Genomic DNA, 20003 nt, shown 5'->3' on the forward strand with positions numbered 1-20003 from the left:
GGTACCTACACGTTTAACTCATCAGTTGTCACTTGTCACTGCTGATTCGAAGATCGGTTCACCTGGTAGAAAACACCGTATCTACGGTACGGTCTGTATTTATTTTATTTAGTCATGATCTGTACTGGCCCCGATTTGTACCTACTGTAGGTATTTGGGTATATTATATGACCTTACCTACATGGTTTGCAGACTCATTCATCTAGTCATCCACTCATCCTACATATTCTTAATATTTAATAGTATAGGTATAAACAGCACTGTCCCTTTCATTTTAGTGTTGTTGCTCTATTCCAATAGGTACACAAAATTACCACACAATTGCAATTTAGTAAAAATTTGCAAGACTATTTTCGAAATTTGTAAGCGATTAGATTTTGTACAAGAAGAAACGTTTCTCCAGCCACGTCAGACTTAAATGTACTAATATCAGAATTTATTCCTATATGCTAATGCCAATATTCAGGCATTCAGAACACGATCAACATTAATTTGTTAATGCTCAATAAATATTATTATTTTTGACAAAGTTTATGAATTTTTTTGACAGCCTCAATGACAGTCCAATCGATTTAATAAACATGTTTGCAAATCAATTTTTAACGTTGTCATTTATTTTGTTTGTAATTAGTTTGTAAAACATTAGTATAATTTTTAAATCGATCGAACAAAGACGGGGGGCTATCATGATAAACTTGTAACGTTTGTCAAAAAATATTGAATATTATATTATTAAATATTTATTTAATTGTTTTTCGTGACAGTTATTAATGTTTAGCAAATTGGTGAATTTATAAAAACCAAATATATAGAAAATTATACTATGTAAGATTTTAAAGTTTTGAAACATATCAATATATTATATTCCTACTTTAAAATAATTGTGTTTATCTTGTAAGTTGTAACATATAAAATATTTAGTATTTTTTTTGTTTGATGTTCCTAAAAAAATATACACCTATCTAAAAATTAAAAACCTGATGGTAAAACCGTCTAAAACCTAACTGTATTATTCTGAATCGTAAATAAAAAAATACAAACATGAAATATTATGACAAATATTAAACATATGTCACATGTGAAATTAGTAACGAATATAATGATTTGATGGTAAACCCTCATTTAAAATCAATATAATAATATAATAGTTTAAATCATGTTAACATATTAATCATAACGTTAATCTTTATAAAATGTACACGGAAGATGGCAATATTATTCTCAAATTAAAAAAAAATTAATGTGTAGGTATAATAGTAATATATAACTTTTATGTGTATCGATTTCAAATTAACTTTTTATTATGAATACTAAAACAATCGCAGTAACTGTGTTTTATATGGTATGTGTATAAAAGTTTAGGTATTTAAAAGAATCTGAGTAGGTACAAAATAAAAATAAAAATTATAACATTGAATGATTCAACATATACATTGACAATTCACATTAATTATTGAGTTTATTGAAATTAACAACGAATATAAATAGTATAATACATAATTAATATAAATATTATTCAATTCATTTTTAATCTTAATGTAAATATTTCTTGTTTTTAGGTATTACACGGATACCATGCAATTATTTATCCATCTGATTATGCATGTACGTTATGTGAAGACCCTACGCAAGTAACATTTAATTTTATAGTGGTCGGAGGTGGAAGTGCTGGCGCAACGGTAGCTGCTCGTTTAAGTGAAATACCCGAATGGAATGTCTTACTATTAGAAGCTGGAGATGATCCACCAGAACTTTCCGAAAACCCATTTTTATGGAGCCATAATCTGAGGACAAAATATGATTGGGCATTTTTTTCGGAGAAGAACCCTTTATTTTTTAAAGGAATGGAAGACGAGAGATGTATTATATCAAGAGGTCTTATGTTAAGTGGATCTTCTTCAATTAACGCAATGGTGTACTTGCGCGGTTTTGTAAGAGATTTCAACCAATGGAAATATAACTACGGTTGTCATGGATGGAGCTTTAAAGATGTTTTACCATATTTTAAAAAATCAGAAGATTTTGTAGATTTAAGTAGACTTGACCCAGACGTTCATTCAGTAGGAGGAATGTTGACTGTGACACCATTAAAAACACACGATCAAGCTTATAAGGTTATTGCTGAAGCTCAGGAATTATTTAATGTAAATAAATTGGAAGATTTGAATATAATAGAACCAGCTGTCGGTTATGGCAATTTTGATTCAACTACTCGTAATGGCCGTCGGTGTAGTACATTAAAAGCGTTTTTAATGCCAGCGAGCAATCGTTCCAATCTTTATGTGGCAAAAAATACTATTGTTACTAAAATTATAATTGTAGATGGTGTAGCAGTAGGAGTAGAATTCAAATGTTCGTCAGGTGAAATTAAATCAGTTTTTTGTACAAACGAAGTGGTATTGTGTGCTGGACCTATAAAAAGTCCACAACTTCTTATGCTTTCTGGAATCGGACCAAGAGAACATTTAAACGAACACGATATTCATGTCATTAATGACCTACCAGTCGGTTTAAACTTACAGGATCATATGTCACTTCCAGCATTAGTATTTACAGATCGTAAATGTAGACCGATTGAGGACATAAAAAAAGAAAGTAGCGACTTGTTGAAAAAAGAAATGAGCCTATTTTCAAAAAATACACCAACACTTGGTCTAACTAACCTTATGACTTATTATAAATCAAATGATGATTTTGAATATGCTGATTTACAAATAATAAATTTTAGAATTCCGTATAACACAACAAACACTTTACCAAACAAAATAAATTTATTTACAAACATGTTTGGATATACTAAAGAAGTGACAAATCTATTCGATGAATTAAACTTGTTAAGTGACATAATACTTATGACACCAATTATTTTACAACCATTAAGTACTGGTCGGATTAAATTAAAATCAGTTAATCCGTTAGATGATCCGAGCATTATTTTAGATTATTTAGCTCACGAGGAAGAAATAGAAACTTTATTAAAGGGTATTGAATTTATTGTAAAATTATCTAAAACTAAACATTTTAAAGATGCTGGGCTTGTATTAGAAGAGTTGAAATTACCAAATTGTGCTGATTATGTTTGGGACACTCGAGATTATTGGATTTGTGTCATTCAGAACTTAGCAGCTCCTTTTTATCATGTTGTTGGTTCTTGCAGAATGGGTCCAGAAGATGATCCTTTTACAGTTGTTGACCCTTATTTAAAAGTGAAAGGAATAATTGGATTACGATTGATAGATAGCTCAATTATGCCTAAAATTGTTTCTGCAAACACAAACGCAGCTACAATAATGATTGGGGAAAAAGGAAGTGATATAATAAAAGAATATTATGGAAAGCTTTGATAATAAATATTAAATTTACAATTGTCGTAATTTAATGTACCTATCTATTATAAAATGGTAAAAATCATAATTTTTTTAACTATTTATAAATAACATTTATTTACAATAATAATTTCATTGTTTTGATGTGTATTAAACATTTGCATTATTGTATATTGAAAAAAAATATATTATTTTTATGTTATTAATAACTGACTATTTTGCGTGTTTTATTATTTACTTGATCTGAAAAATACCTACCAATCTTAAATTTAACACAACAAAATCTAAGTTATAACCTTCATAATTTTATTATTTTTACAAAGTTCTTCAAATATACATGTATGAATTAATTTTCATTTGTTGAAATACCTATTATAATACATTTTAATAGAGAGTTTTAAGTTATCCCCAATTCTTCCAACCTACCCTATATACGAGGACTTTTTTAGTTATTTTTAATTTACAGAATTAAATATATTTATAATGAATTTTAATTTTTAAAATGTACGTTTAATATTCTAAGTGGAGAAACGAATGTATTGATTTTACAATGAGGTATACTTTTTTTTTTGACGATGTACCGATAAATATTTTTAATTTTGAGAGTGGTTATTTTCTATTAGTATTTTGATAATTTTTGAAGTACGAATTTTCAATTTTTGTTTTATATTTCAGTTTTAAATTGAAATATATCTAATTTTAAAAATTGAATACAGAATTTCTCATAAGAAGATTTTATTAAAACCACAAAATCAAAATAATTTATAATATCAACGATTATATTTTATAGGTACACATTTTAAGTTAAAATTTCATCTAAATTACTTATGTAAACGATCAATAATTATGTTGATTATTTTATTAAATATTATAATTTAAAAACATTATTCGTGGGGAATTTGGTGTTTATCACTTTATTGTTAATATTTGATAGTATTACTATTAATTTTACTATATTAAATAACATTTTTGGTTTATTTTAAGATATTAAATATTAAATTTATACTATGAAATTCTTTTGCTATTTTATGATACGTGTTCTTAGAATTAACTTATAGTAATATAGTTTTTAATACTTTTTACAATTCATAATCAACTATTGTACATTTTACATTTTAATACTTGCAAAATGAATCATTAATGAATCTTAAGAGCAGAGTCTAAACACCTGTTATTTCACCTTGCAGTTTCTTTTTATCTTTATACCAATGTATATAATATTAGTTCTATAAATAAATTATGTATTAGTTACTAGTTAGAATTCGCTATTCAGTATTATTTTTTATTAAAACAGTATTCATTTATGCACCTATCCAAGAAGTTTCCTATTTTTTATACGTTTTTAATGCTAGATATAAAAAATAAAGTTATGCGTTAATCTACTGTAATTTTTATGAGCGATAGACGTTAGTATTTCAATAAAATTTCACAAAAAATTTAATGATTTAAAATGTATTCATTTTTAATACGAATATTGCATGGATCTAACATTTGAAAATTTAGTACAGTTTTTCTAAAAAAAAATAATAATATCACAATAATCCGTAAAATATGAATCTAAATAAATCTTGTTAGTTGTAGTATATAAAATATTTAGTATTTGTTGTTGTTTGATGTTCCTAAAAAATATATATACCTATCTAAAAACTGCATAATCGTAATATCTAACTTTATTTTTCTGTATCGTAAAAAAGCAAATACAAACATAAAACATTATGACAAATATTAAACACATATGTTAAAAGTGAAATAACTATATTAATAATAAATAATGATTTGATGGTAGACACTCATTTAATATCAATATAATAATATAATAGTTAAAATCATGTTAACATATTAATCATAACGTTAATCTTTATAAAATGTACACGAAAGATGGCAATATTATTCTCAAATTAAAAAAAAATTAATATGTATAATAGTAATATATAATTTTTATGTGTATTGATTTCAAATTAACTTTTTATTATGATTACTAAAACAATCGCAGTAACTGTGTTTTTATGGTATGTGTATAAAAGTTTAGGTATTTAAAAGAATCTGAGTAGGTACAAAATAAAAATAAAAATTATAACATTGAATGATTCAACATATACATTGACAATTCACATTAATTATTGAGTTTATTGAAATTAACAACGAATATAAATAGTATAATACATAAATATAAATATTATTCAATTCATTTTTAATCTTAATGTAAATATTTCTTATATTTAGGTATTACAAGGATACCATGCAATTATTTATCCATCTGATTATGCATGTACGTTATGTGAAGACCCTACGCAAGTAACATTTAATTTTATAGTGGTCGGAGGTGGAAGTGCTGGCGCAACGGTAGCTGCTCGTTTAAGTGAAATACCCGAATGGAATGTCTTACTATTAGAAGCTGGAGGTGATCCACCAGAATCAACCGAAAACCCACTTTTATGGAACCATAATCTGAGGACAAAATATGATTGGACATTTTTTTCGGAACAAAACCCTTTATTTTTTAAAGGAATGGAAGACGAGAGATGTATTATATCAAGAGGTCTTATGTTAAGTGGATCGTCGTCAATTAATGCAATGATATACTTGCGAGGTACTGTAGAAGACTTTAGACAATGGAAAAATAAGTATGGTTGTTACGGATGGGACTATGAAGATGTTTTACCATATTTTAAAAAATCAGAAGACTTTGTAGATTTAAGTAGACTTGACCCAGAAGTCCATTCAGTAGGAGGAATGTTGACTGTGACACCATTAACAACATTCGATCCAGCTTATACGGTTATCGCTGAAGCAGAGCAGTCTATACATTTAATTGAAGTGAATGATTTCAATAGAAAAGCACCAGTTATCGGATACGGTAATTTTGATTCGACCACTCGTAATGGCCGTCGGTGTAGTACATTAAAAGCGTTTTTAATGCCAGTAAGTAATCGTTCCAATCTTTATGTAGCAAAAAATACTATTGTTACTAAAATTATAATTGTAGATGGTGTAGCAGTAGGAGTAGAATTCAAATGTTCGTCAGGTGAAATTAAATCAGTTTTTTGTACAAACGAAGTGGTGTTGTGTGCTGGACCTATAAAAAGTCCACAACTTCTTATGCTTTCCGGAATCGGACCAAGAGAACATTTAAACGAACACGATATTCATGTCATTAATGACCTACCAGTCGGTTTAAACTTACAAGATCATATGTCACTTCCAGCATTAGTATTTACAGATCGTAAATGTAGACCGATTGAGGACATAAAAAATGAAAGTAGCGACTTGTTGAAAAAAGAAATGAGCCTGTACTCGAAAAATATATCAACACTTGGTCTTAGTAAGCTTATGACATTTTATAAATCTAAAGACGATTTAGTGTACCCCGATTTACAAATTATAAAATTCAGGGTCCCATTTAACGCAACAAACAGTTTACCGAATAAATTAAATCTGTTTACAAACATGTTTGGATATTCTAAAGAAGTGACAAATTTATACGATGAATTAAACTTATTAAGTGACATTATAGTTATGGCACCAATTATATTACAACCATTAAGCACTGGGCGAATTAAGTTAAAATCAGTAAATCCATTTGATGATCCGAGCATTATTTTAGATTATTTAACTCACGAGGAAGAAGTAGAAACTTTATTAAAGGGTATTGAATTTATTGTAAAATTATCTAAAACTAAACATTTTAAAGATGCTGGGCTTGTATTAGAAGAGTTGAAATTACCAAATTGTGCTGATTATGTTTGGGGCACTCGAGATTATTGGATTTGTGTCATTCAGAACTTAGCAGCTCCTTTTTATCATGTTGCTAGTTCTTGCAGAATGGGTCCAGAAGATGATCCTTTTACTGTTGTTGACCCTAAATTAAGAGTGAAAGGAATAATTGGATTGCGGTTGATAGATAGCTCTATTATGCCGAAAATTGTTTCTGTAAACATTAATGCCGCTGCAATAATGATTGGGGAAAAAGGAAGTGATATAATAAAAGATTGTTACGGAAAGCTTTGATAAATAAAGCATAAATATAATTATTAACATACATTTTAATTTTATGTACAGTAGATTCTTATTATGTCGAAAGTCGCTATCTCGAATTATAATGGATTTCCCTTAAAACTACCATAACACTTTATAGCGTTTTTCACTCGATAACTGGATATAAAATTAATCGTTTTTCGTTATTTCGAGTATACAAATATTATTTTTCCCTTCATTAATCTCAGCGATAGTGAAGTTGAACCACAAAATAAAGAGGATGTTACTTTTGAAGTTACCGTTCAATAGGTAGTTAAACATGCTTTTAAAACATTACGGAATTTTGTTGAGACTACTACAGGTACCTATGGAAGAGAAGGATTTTTCTGTATTATCTATTTTGAAAGACGTATAGTGTCAAACAGAAAGAAATATTAAGCAAACTTTAAAGAGAGAATTTTTTTTAAAATAGTAATTTTATCCAGTTATTCAGTCATTTCCATTATTTAAATATTCTAGTATTATGTATTGAGTATTTTATACATTCGTATTATTTGTAAAATTATTTTTAAATTTTTTAATAAAACTCGATATCTCGAACTTTTTTCTGTTTCCCTTGAGTTTCAAAATAACGAGAATCTACTGTATTAGGACACAGAAATATTTACTAAATAACTAAAATATTTTTTTTTATATACCTAAGTGACTTTGATTTGTCATTAAATTATTATTTAAACAAATTATCCTCATTAGACAATAAATAATTATATTTAAATCTAATTACAATTCTTAATGTTTATTTTTGTATTTTTTTTTTACATGGATTTGCGAGCCGGTAACTGATAATAATAAATTGTGAGCCCGGCTACATATATATACTTATGCACGCCGTATATCTATTATTTACAACCGATGTGATGTGTGTGTTATGTGTTTATTGTGTGATGTTGGCAGTGATCCGGGTTCCCGGTCAATTACGGTCTGGTGTTTGTATTCTCATAAATAATAAATAAAAAGGTAACACAAGTTTTATATAATAAATATGTTGTATAATAATTAAATATAAAATAATGTAAAATTCTATACATACATATACATTATTATATATATAGTTATCAAACACACTTATTTGTATATATATATATGAATGTTATGGTCCTTCTAGCCTAACAGATAAAAAAATCTCTAATAAGTAAAAATAACAATTTGACGTTGACTGTTTGGTACAACTGATATATCAGTAAATAGAATAATAATAAATATAATTCAAACACCAAATTTTCAAAAAAAAATAAGAAAAATAAACACAAATTATGAGGGTTTGTGATTGTCATAAATAAATATGATGATTGATAAGATATTTGAGATCAGAACGATTAAAATGATATTACACAAAATATTGCGATTCACGCCATAAGTTAGGTTAGGTATGTATATATATTATATATATATTATATATATGAATAAAGGTGTAATTCGTGACTACAGAATTTAACAATAACTAGTTAACACTTTAGATTAGACAATATTATATAAGTGAATAAAACATTAAAGTTCGTTGATTCATACCCAAGACGAGGCGCCACGGCGTCTATATGAAAGACAACTTATTAAAGATAATAATATAGGTACGGTATAATGTAGAGCGATACTATTTTACGGCGGCAGCGGTACCGCTGGTACCGTTATTGTGCTGCCTTGTACAAGATTTACATAGTATAATAAAATAATAATGTGCATTTTGAGTGAGTGGGTGTGTGTTGTCGGTCGTCAATAGTGAGTAGATGCGCGTGTCAATTAAAATATAATAAAATCGATAGTGATTTGAATCGACTCAGACAATGGATTTAATTTTAAAAATATGCTTTAATATTTTTATTTTACCATTTAAATGTTATTTACAATAATTAGTTGGTATCATATTTATTTTATTATTTTCTAAACTAAAATGTTATCTTGAATTGTTCCAAATCTAAATAAAATCTATTTTATCTTAACATCGTTCAATTTAACGTATTTATCGAAAAATTATTTAAATTTTAAAAATAAGAGTTCGCATACTTTTTGTCATTGGTATCATAAAATATTAATTTCTTAATTTTTTTGGTTTAAGAATCTAGCTCTCAGTACAAGTTAGTTTTGATTTGCTTTGTATTATGTCGATATATAGTTATATGCAAGCACGTACACAAAAAAAATGGGAGTTTGTAATTTGCACTAAATTAAAGATATGTAATTTGTACAACTGCTGGTAGTCGAAAATAGAATTGGTAATATGCACTAAAATGATTATTTGTTTGTTCGATTATCGAGTATTCGATTTTGAAATATTCGATTATTCCTCGGCATCTTCGTAAACGTCGAGACTAGATGGACACGAATGACAATAATTTTTCGGGATTTTTCGTCTTATTTGGTAATTACATATAATTTTTTTAATTGTCTAATTTTTTTTATATTCATAATAATATGACTTTAATTTTACATATAATTTTTTAATTGGCTAACTTTTTTATATTCTTAATAATACGATTTTATATAAACTTACAACAATATGTGTATAAGCTCAGCTATTTTATAAATAAAACTAAGCTAAATTTATACTAGGATATAAAAACTTGTAAGTTTGTAATATTATAGAAAAAATAAAAAATTTTACTTTTGGTGAAAATTACAATTTCTATTTCTTACTACCTGATGATGGTGCATATTACATATCTTTATTTTGGTGCAAATTACAAACGCATTTAAAAAAAAATGGTGCAAATTACACGTGTTATAAATATTTTGGGTCAATTTTGGTGCAAATTAACTACAGCCAAAAAAATTTCGGAGGGGGGTTCATAAAAAAAATTACAATAATCAACATTTATCGAAGAATGATACAAATAAATTACACAACTATTAATTTACGGGGGGGGGGGGGTTGAACTCCTCAGTCCTCAACCCCTAAAAAATTAGTAAATAGTTGTAAATAAAAACTGTTGTAAGTAAAAAATATTATACTAAATTATTATACCTAAAATTATTAATTGCTATAGTATTTAAAATATGTATTTTGTGCTTAAAATTATTAAATGTTAGTTTTTAAAATTATTATTATTATGGACAAATTATATTTATTTATCTAAATATAAATACATATCTACCATTCTACCAATTATAATAAACAACACATTTATTAGGAATTTTTCTCTGTATAATTATTTATTATGTAATGAATTTTTATACGCGCATAAAATATGTATCTGCAAATAATTATTAAATATTTAAAAACTGATCAAATTTTATTTAAATACTAAAACATAATTTCTTAAAAGTTTTACCATTTAATTAATAAATAATAATTTAAAACAAAATACATTCTACAAACTTGTACATATAAAACATAAGAGTCGTTCTACAGAAAAAGCTGTTTTGAGGACATATCTAAGACTTAACTCGACGAGTTAAGAACGATGGTGCAACCAGAATTTGTTGCTTGAACTTACTTTTGAAGATATAGGTTTCTAAAGTTTACGGTTTTACGTTCATACGAATGCGTGGAATATTGCTTTATAATGTCACGTGGAGGACCTCAAGTTTGGCATTATAATTTATTTATGTTACTTTAAAATACTGTTGTAGATTAAACATCATTTCAACACGAAGAAGTGTTTAATATAATGATTTGGTATTTTTATAGCATGAAAAAAATGGTAAAGTTTTCAAAATTATTTTACAAAATTACAAAAAAAAAAAAAAACGAAATATTATTAATTATATTTCTACTTTATTGGGCACCCTAAAAAAGCCAATGGCTATATAAGCCATTATTAGAAGTTAAACGTTTTTTGTAATTTTTGCACTTTTTTTTATCTCTGAGGCTAACCCAAGGTATTTTACACGAGTACACGACATGTCGAGGGATATTTTCGTTTTTTTTTTATCCGAGAGCAGCACAGCAAGTGAGTTACAACATGGGAATCACTGCTCTATAATTTTAATTTTCGCATAAAAAATAATGTAGTCCCACAAAAAAAAATTGACGAGTTTTATTCTGTTATTATTCTTAATTATTTTTGATAAATTCTAATTGCACCATAGTTTTAAATAGGTTAAAATACCTAATAAGTATAGAAAATTATGAAAAGCATGGGAAATTACAGAGTATACCTACGTATATTGGTTATGCATAAAAAACGCAAACGCAAAATTTCTAATTTCCAAACGCCATAACTCCGAAACTAAGTCCAAGCAAAAAATTCTGATTGCACTATCGTTCCTAACTCATCAAGTTACATAAGTTTCGATAAAAAAATCAAATTGGCCAGGGGGAACTAAACTGCATTTGTTCCACTAATTGTTGTTTCACTATCACTAACCTGAGCATCCGTTTGCTTCACATAAATATCTTTAATGTTATTATTATTACTGTATTACTGCAACCAGTCACTGGAGTACTGCTACTATACTACAAGAAGTAGAAAAACTTTACTTAAAATTGTGTGTTTGATCTCAAATAATTTGCAGATTATCACTTCTTAATTAAGCATTTTTTTTTTATATTGGTTAAGTGGGGACAACTGTTTTTTACTCATGATCAAAAAGAATTAAGGATAGAAAAATAACAAATAAATTATATAATAAGGTAATATTATTAATTTAAAATACGAAAACGATTTATATGTGTATTATAAAATTTATAATTATATTGTTTTATATACGTACAGATCGTACAGACGTGAGCAATGCGACTGAATCGACATTCGATAAAACCAACGGTAACAATTTCTTTGAAATTCGAAGCCTTAAATATTCTCGAATCCCGATAAACGGCGATAAGAAATTATAAAATATAAATATCCTTTTGGCTGTTGGGGTAAGTTATTTTAGCTATTGTCTATTAGCTGTTATACTTTAATATTATTTATAGTATAAGTATATAACATATTATTTTACAAAAACAGAAAACCTATAAAACGTATCTACGCGTGTACTTACATAAAAATTCTTTGCTCTGATTGATCGGTGCTTGCAGGTACCCGTGTTGTTGGATCTACCTCGACATTTTTCGTGAGCACGGCATACCATTATAATTGTGTAAGAATACTGATAAGGAGATGATAAGAATAAAATATTTAAATTTTAAATTTAGTGCTGTGTTACCTAACCACGGTAACCAGATTTAACCAATGTGAAACGTTTTGAAGACCGTTCGTAGCGAACGTTTATCCTTGAAAAATTTTCCACTGTAGGCACGTGCCTACCTACGTAATGTCTGCATTTAAATACGCCACTGTGTAAATAATCGAGTATACAGGCATAAGTACTCCTATTTGACAACTTTTAATCACATTTTGACATGCCATTTGTGAAAAAACTATACTATAGTCCAGTGGTTTCCAACCTCTTCTATTCTACGCCCCTCTTTGTAGATTTTCAAAAATCTCGCGCCCCTCTTATAAATTGAAAAAAATTGATCACCTCTTTTGGTGTACTTTACAAATAAACTATAAAATATTCGGAATGACAACTTCTTTATTGATGATAATAATTATGAAATATATATAATAGTAAATAATAAAATGTAACAATCAATTAAGGTGAAATATTATAGTAATAAATTAGTATAAAATATTAATAATAGTAATAATTAAATAAAAACTGTATTTTGTAATAACTGCTTGCGCCTCCCCAACAACGTGTACACGCCCCCCAGTTTGGTAATCAGTCTATACTCTACAATTACTAATAAATAATAAGTAACAGGGAATATCCGAATGCCTATAATGATTTGATCAAAATCGATCCCAATTTACAAATTATAAATTTCTGAATTCCGTATACTTCCATGAATACTTTTCCAAATAAAATTAATACATTTACAAGTATGAAAATTGTTTCTGTAAATATTAACGTAGCTTCGATAATAATCTAAGGAAAATAAATTGGTATAATAATTGAATTTTATAGGGAGTTTTGACGAAGAAAACATAAATATTATAATTTAATTTACTAGAAAATCAAAATAATCACGAATATTATGTTATATTAAGTTATTAGTAAATTTTAATTTATGTCAAATTATATTTTTAAATTATTTATTTGTCTTTTTATTATTCAATTTTTATCGATTCAGCTCATTTGCTTCAATATCGAACTAGGTACTTGTGAGTTTTCACTATATCATACAACAATAGTAAAATGTTAGTTAAGAATAAATATTATGGTATATTATTTACAACTTAATATTCTATTATTATATATTACGAAACATGTAATATGTATAAATTATGTAAAACATTTTTATACAATTTTTAATCTTCCCACTTAAAAAAATTTAGAATCTTCATGATATTTAAAAAATTGTTACTATATTTTTGAAACATATAAAGATATATATTATACTTAATTATAAGTTAAAAAATCACTGTTGTATAATAAATAGTATCAAATTTTCAAACATTTTATAAATACAAATGGCGTTACGTTCTCTGATATCCTATATAAATATAATAATACGATATATGGAGGTATACTGTGACGTTGTTTCGATTAATTCGGTTTTTATTCGATCTAACCGTCGAGTTGTGAAATAGCATAATACTATTTGGTGAAATCTTAAGTTAAGTTAGCTATAATTATTGTGCTTCGAGTTGCGCAAACTAGATCACAGGATCTTCAAGCCAGAATTGTGAAATCTTAACGCCTATATACAATAGATAAGTGGTACGTTTTAAGGGTTTCCATTGTCGAAGTCACCACATATTGTTACACTAATCCAGGGGATCGGCAACCTTTTTGGTGTCAGGGGCCAAAAAATAAAAATAAAAATTTTCACGGGCCATACACTTTATTTTATTTACAGTTTATCAACTAACATAAATACATAATGTGGTATTCCATATTTTTACATTAATTATAAATATTGTAATCGTGGGCCGCATAAAATCGCTTCACGAGTCGCGGGTTGCCGACCCCTGCACTAATCTATATTTATGTATTTGGTGTTTATATGCTTTTGTTGTCAGCGATATGTATACCAATTATTCTTAAGAATAGTTTAACATATTGACTAGTGACTACCCCTAAGATACCACTATCACTCTCAATAGTATATTAATGTAAGTTATAGTATTAAATATTGATCATTCAAAACTATGTTGGATATGAAATCCAAACACAATGTTAACTTTTTATAGTTTTACCAAAAAGTGAAAAGTGTTCATAAACGGAATGGAACGGTTTGCATAATATTTTAAAGTAATGATAAACAATTTAGTTTAAATTAGGATTTAAAGTTTTATTTAATGTTTATTATTCTAATATTTAAAAATTACTTAATACTAAAAATACTTAATTATTTACTCACAGCACTCACACCTCGAGTGAAACATTGTAACTAGTACCCTGGTAAATTATTTTCTACGATTTTCACAAAAATAAATGTGATTTGAGAGTTTTTAACTGTTCCTAAAATAACTATATTTAAAGAGCATACATATTACATAATCATAAATAAACAAATTGGTACCTACAGACATAAAATCTTATTTAACTGTTGAACACATGTCGACGTGTAAAATGGATAACTATGAGTTATGACTAATAAAATATAAACTGATACATTATATAATATTGATATTACATTGGGTATATAGTATAGTTTAAGCTATATTTAAATTTTTGTTGTTTCAATCTATTTAGAATATACTATAAATATGTCATATTAAATGACGTTTTTTTGTATACGTACAACACTTGAAAACCTTTTTAAAATATGTATGCGATAGTAATTTTTAACTCTCCTTTATACACAGTTTTATTAAATTTTTTTAAAATTGTAATTATGAACGTTAAAATTATTGCAGTTGCCATATTTTTTATAGTATGTATCTAATATTTATATTAAATGAATAAATTAATGATTTGAAAAAAAAAGTGATTTCATTATGTTTGTAAAAGGGGTTTTAACGTACACAATTTGTTTTTTTTTTAATAGTAGCTTTTTAATAGATTATATTCAATTTTTACTTCACATACAATGTATTATCTACAAAAATATTTTATGTTAGGTACTAACAATTTATAATAATAAAATAGAGGAATTATATTATAGAATAATTATAGTAGGTATCATATTATATTATAGTCAGGACTGGGCTATATTTTAGATACTAGATATTAGATATGTATCCGAAATAATTTAAAATAATTTTAATTTGAATCGAGATACATAATTTTATCCTCACCTGTATCATGTATATAAATAATTTTTTGATTTGTATAATTGTAGGTATCTTATATCATTTTATGATTAAGATACTAGATACATTCAAAAATTATTCTTTATTTATATAAAAGTTTTTCCAATATGTAATTAGTAATTAACAATGTTACATAATCTAACTTAAATCAATGTAACTGGTATCTGGTGATAACATATCAGCAATAAGATTTCGTTGGTCGTCGGACGCCGACTGTTCATATTTTCTATTTGACTCAGGCGTATTATGCGCATCTACGCGGTGTTTGTGTAAGGACGTCCGACGATTTTTTGTGCATTGTTTAAATATTTGTAAAAATCTATTATAAAAAACACGGATAACCAAAATAATATATTAGTTAATTTTCTAAAATGTTTAGATGGCACATTTTCTATGGTTATAAATTCTTATGATTCAATAAATATGAATTTTAATGTAGGTATAAAAGATAAATAATAAATACATATACCTTATTTAACATAAAACATATAAATATATAATATAATATTATTACATAAGTTACAGTGTAATAAAAGTAATTAATACCTAATAAAATGTAACGTGGGAAAATTGTATTCTATAAGGTAAAAAAATAAATAAACACTTGTATAAAGTATCTTATATCTTCTGTATATTTCAGATACATGTACCTAGTATCTTTAAAAAATATTAAAATATTTTGTGTCTTGTATTTGGATACTTTGTTTGAGGTATCTTGCCCAGCGGCCAGCCCTGATTATAGTATTATACCATTAAATAAATAATAAATATGAGCATATTATCTATAGTTTTTTCATATAAACATTCGAAATACTTTCCTTTACACTTAATAGACTCAATTTCAAATACAGCCTTTAAAAATTATAAAAAACATTTACTTGAACATTTTGGTTAAAAAAATTATATAATAACATCTACCTACTAATGATAAGATTTAATTACATTTGGATTCACTAAAACCATCAGTTTATGGTAAGAAAATAATAAGTACATTTTACGCTAGTCAAAAGTTTATTATTGAAATGACTAATGAAGTAATTTTTAGACCTAACATTCGATCCAGTTTATACGGTTATCGCTGAAGCAGAGCAGTCTATACATTTAATTGAAGTGAATGATTTAAATAGAAAAGGACCAGATATAGGATACGGTAATTTTGATTCAACTACTCGTAATGGCCGTCGGTGTAGTACATTAAAAGCGTTTTTAATGCCAGTAAGTAATCGTTCCAATCTATATGTAGCAAAAAATACTATTGTTACTAAAATTATAATTATGTATTAGTATTTGTAAAATTTGCTATTCAGTATTATTATTTATCAAAACAGTATTCATTTATGCACTTATCTATGAAGTTTCCCATTTTTTATACGTTTTTAATGCTAGAATTAAAAAATAAAGTTATGCATTAATTTACTGTAATTTTTATGAGCGTTAGACGTTAGTATTTTAATAAAATTTCGCAAAAAATTAAATGATTTAAAATGTATACATTTTTAATACGAATATTGCATGGATCTAACATTTGAAAATTTAGTACAGTTTTTCTAAAAAAAATAACAATATCACAATAATTCGTAAAATATGAATCTAAATAAATCTTGTAAGTTGTAGTATATAAAATATTTAGTATTTGTTGTTGTTTGATGTTCCTAAAAAATATATATACCTATCTAAAAACTGCATAATCGTAAAATCTAACTTTATTTTTCTGTATCGTAAATAAGCAAATACAAACATAAAACATTATGACAAATATTAAACACATATGTTAAAAGTGAAATAACTATATTAATAATAAATAATGATTTGATGGTAGACACTCATTTAATATCAATATAATAATATAATAGTTAAAATCATGTTAACATATTAATCATAACGCTAATCTTTATAAAATGTACCTACACGGAAGATGACAATATTTTTCAAATTAACTTTTTATTATGAATACTAAAACAATTGCAGTTACTGTGTTTTATATGGTATGTGTGTAAAAGTTTATTTAAAAAAATCTGAGTACAAAAGAAAAAATATAATACTACAATAGATATACATTGACAATTCATATTAATTATTGAGTTTATTGAAATGGAGAACGAATATAAATATTATTCTATTCATTTTTAATCTTAATGTAAATATTTCTTGTTTTTAGGTATTACACGGATACCATGCAATTATTTATCCATCTGATTATGCATGTACGTTATGTGAAGACCCTACGCAAGTAACATTTAATTTTATAGTGGTCGGAGGTGGAAGTGCTGGCGCAACGGTAGCTGCTCGTTTAAGTGAAATACCCGAATGGAATGTCTTACTATTAGAAGCTGGAGGTGATCCACCAGAATCAACCGAAAACCCACTTTTATGGAACTATAATCTGAGGACAAAATATGATTGGACATTTTTTTCGGAACAAAACCCTTTATTTTTTAAAGGAATGGAAGACGAGAGATGTATTATATCAAGAGGTCTTGTGTTAGGTGGATCGTCTACAATCAATGGAATGATATACCTGCGAGGTACTGTAGAAGATTTTAGACAATGGAAATATAAGTATGGTTGTTACGGATGGGACTATGAAGATGTTTTACCATATTTTAAAAAATCAGAAGACTTTGTAGATTTAAGTAGACTTGACCCAGAAGTCCATTCAGTAGGAGGAATGTTGACTGTGACACCATTAACAACATTCGATCCAGCTTATACGGTTATCACTGAAGCGGAGCAGTCTATACATTTAATTAGAGTGAGTGATTACAATAGTAAAGAACCAGTTATAGGATATAGTGATTCTGATTCGACCACTCGTAATGGCCGACGGTGTAGTACATTAAAAGCGTTTTTAATGCCAGTAAGTAATCGTTCCAATCTATATGTAGCAAAAAATACTATTGTTACTAAAATTATAATTGTAGATGGTGTAGCAGTAGGAGTAGAATTCAAATGTTCGTCAGGTGAAATTAAATCAGTTTTTTGTACGAACGAAGTGGTATTGTGTGCTGGACCTATAAAAAGTCCACAACTTCTTATGCTTTCCGGAATCGGACCAAGAGAACATTTAAACGAACACGATATTCATGTCATTAATGACCTACCAGTCGGTTTAAACTTACAAGATCATATGTCACTTCCAGCATTAGTATTTACAGATCGTAAATGTAGACCGATTGAGGACATAAAAAAAGAAAGTAGCGACTTGTTGAAAAAAGAAATGAGCTTATTTTTAAAAAATACACCAACACTTGGCCTTAGTAAGCTTATGACATTTTATAAATCTAATGACGATTTAGTGTACCCTGATTTGCAAATTATAAAATTCAGGGTCCCATTTAACGCAACAAACTCTTTACCGAATAAAATAAATTTGTTTACCAACAGGTTTGGATATTCTAAAGAAGTAACAAATGTATACGATGAATTAAATTTATTAAGTGATATTATAGTTATGGCACCAATTATTTTACAACCATTAAGTACCGGTCGGATTAAATTAAAATCAGTTAATCCATTAGATGATCCGAGCATTATTTTAGATTATTTAACTCACGAGGAAGAAATAGAAACTTTATTAAAGGGTATTGAATTTATTGTAAAATTATCTAAAACTAAACATTTTATAGATGCTGGGCTTGTATTAGAAGAGTTGAAATTACCAAATTGTGCTGATTATGTTTGGGACACTCGAGATTATTGGATTTGTGTCATTCAGAACTTAGCAGCTCCTTTTTATCATGTCGTTGGTTCTTGCAGAATGGGTTCAAAACATGATCCTTGTTCTGTTGTTGATACTAAATTAAGAGTGAAAGGAATAATTGGATTGCGGTTGATAGATAGCTCAATTATGCCGAAAATTGTTTCTGTAAACACTAATGCAGCTGCAATTATGATTGGGGAAAAAGGTAGTGATATAATAAAAGAATGTTATGGAAAGCTTTAAATATTATATTCTTTAAATATATATATGAATTTATTTTCATTAGTAGATATACCTATTTTAATAAATTTTAATAGAGAAATTTAAATTATCTTCAATTTATTAATACCCTATATACGAGTACTGTTTTAGTTATTATTTATTTCCAGAATTAAATATATTTTATAACGTACGTAAGTAGATACGTAAATGGAGAGACGAACGTATTGATTTTGCAATGATGTATGGTTTTTTTGTGTCGATGTACCTGATAAGTATTTTTAATATTGGGAATGGTTGTGTCCTTTTAGTACTAAGTATTTCGATAATTACGAATTTTCAATTTTTGTTTTATTTTTCAATTTGAAATTGATACATTTAATTTTGAAAATTTAGTACAGAATTTCTCATAAGGAGGTTATATTAAAACCATAAAATCAAAATTATTAATAATAATAACAATGATTATATTTTATATACATTTTAAGTTTAAATTATTACTTAAATGATAATAATTATGTTTATTATATATTA

The 20003-nt window shown here is 26.7% G+C and overlaps 1 protein-coding gene and 1 long non-coding RNA gene across 6 annotated transcripts; both read left to right on the forward strand.

The window, feature by feature from the left end:
• The first annotated feature begins 1128 nt into the window (after positions 1-1128).
• LOC114130343 (glucose dehydrogenase [FAD, quinone]-like) lies at positions 1129-19581 on the forward strand. Of its 5 annotated transcripts, none has more exons than XM_050203091.1 (4): positions 1129-1342; positions 5550-6248; positions 17709-18407; positions 18472-18612. In XM_050203091.1, the coding sequence occupies exons 1-4, from the start codon at positions 1304-1306 to the stop codon at positions 18478-18480; spliced, it is 1446 nt and encodes a 481-aa protein (XP_050059048.1). In that variant the 5' UTR covers positions 1129-1303; the 3' UTR covers positions 18481-18612. The 5 variants fall into 5 exon arrangements, with proteins under 5 accessions (XP_050059048.1, XP_050059045.1, XP_050059044.1 ...); XM_050203088.1 differs by adding an exon at positions 18935-19092 and having other exon boundaries at positions 1130-1342; positions 17709-18807; XM_050203087.1 differs by having other exon boundaries at positions 1130-1342; positions 17709-19581.
• LOC126550819 (uncharacterized) lies at positions 10709-13314 on the forward strand. Its single transcript, XR_007604845.1, has 3 exons — positions 10709-11931; positions 12014-12162; positions 12322-13314. It is a non-coding gene; the product is annotated as an uncharacterized LOC126550819 (long non-coding RNA).
• Positions 19582-20003: the final 422 nt, after the last annotated feature.

Source organism: Aphis gossypii, chromosome 3 (assembly GCF_020184175.1).
Source record: "Aphis gossypii isolate Hap1 chromosome 3, ASM2018417v2, whole genome shotgun sequence".
In the NCBI taxonomy this organism is placed as follows: Eukaryota; Metazoa; Arthropoda; class Insecta; order Hemiptera; family Aphididae; genus Aphis; species Aphis gossypii.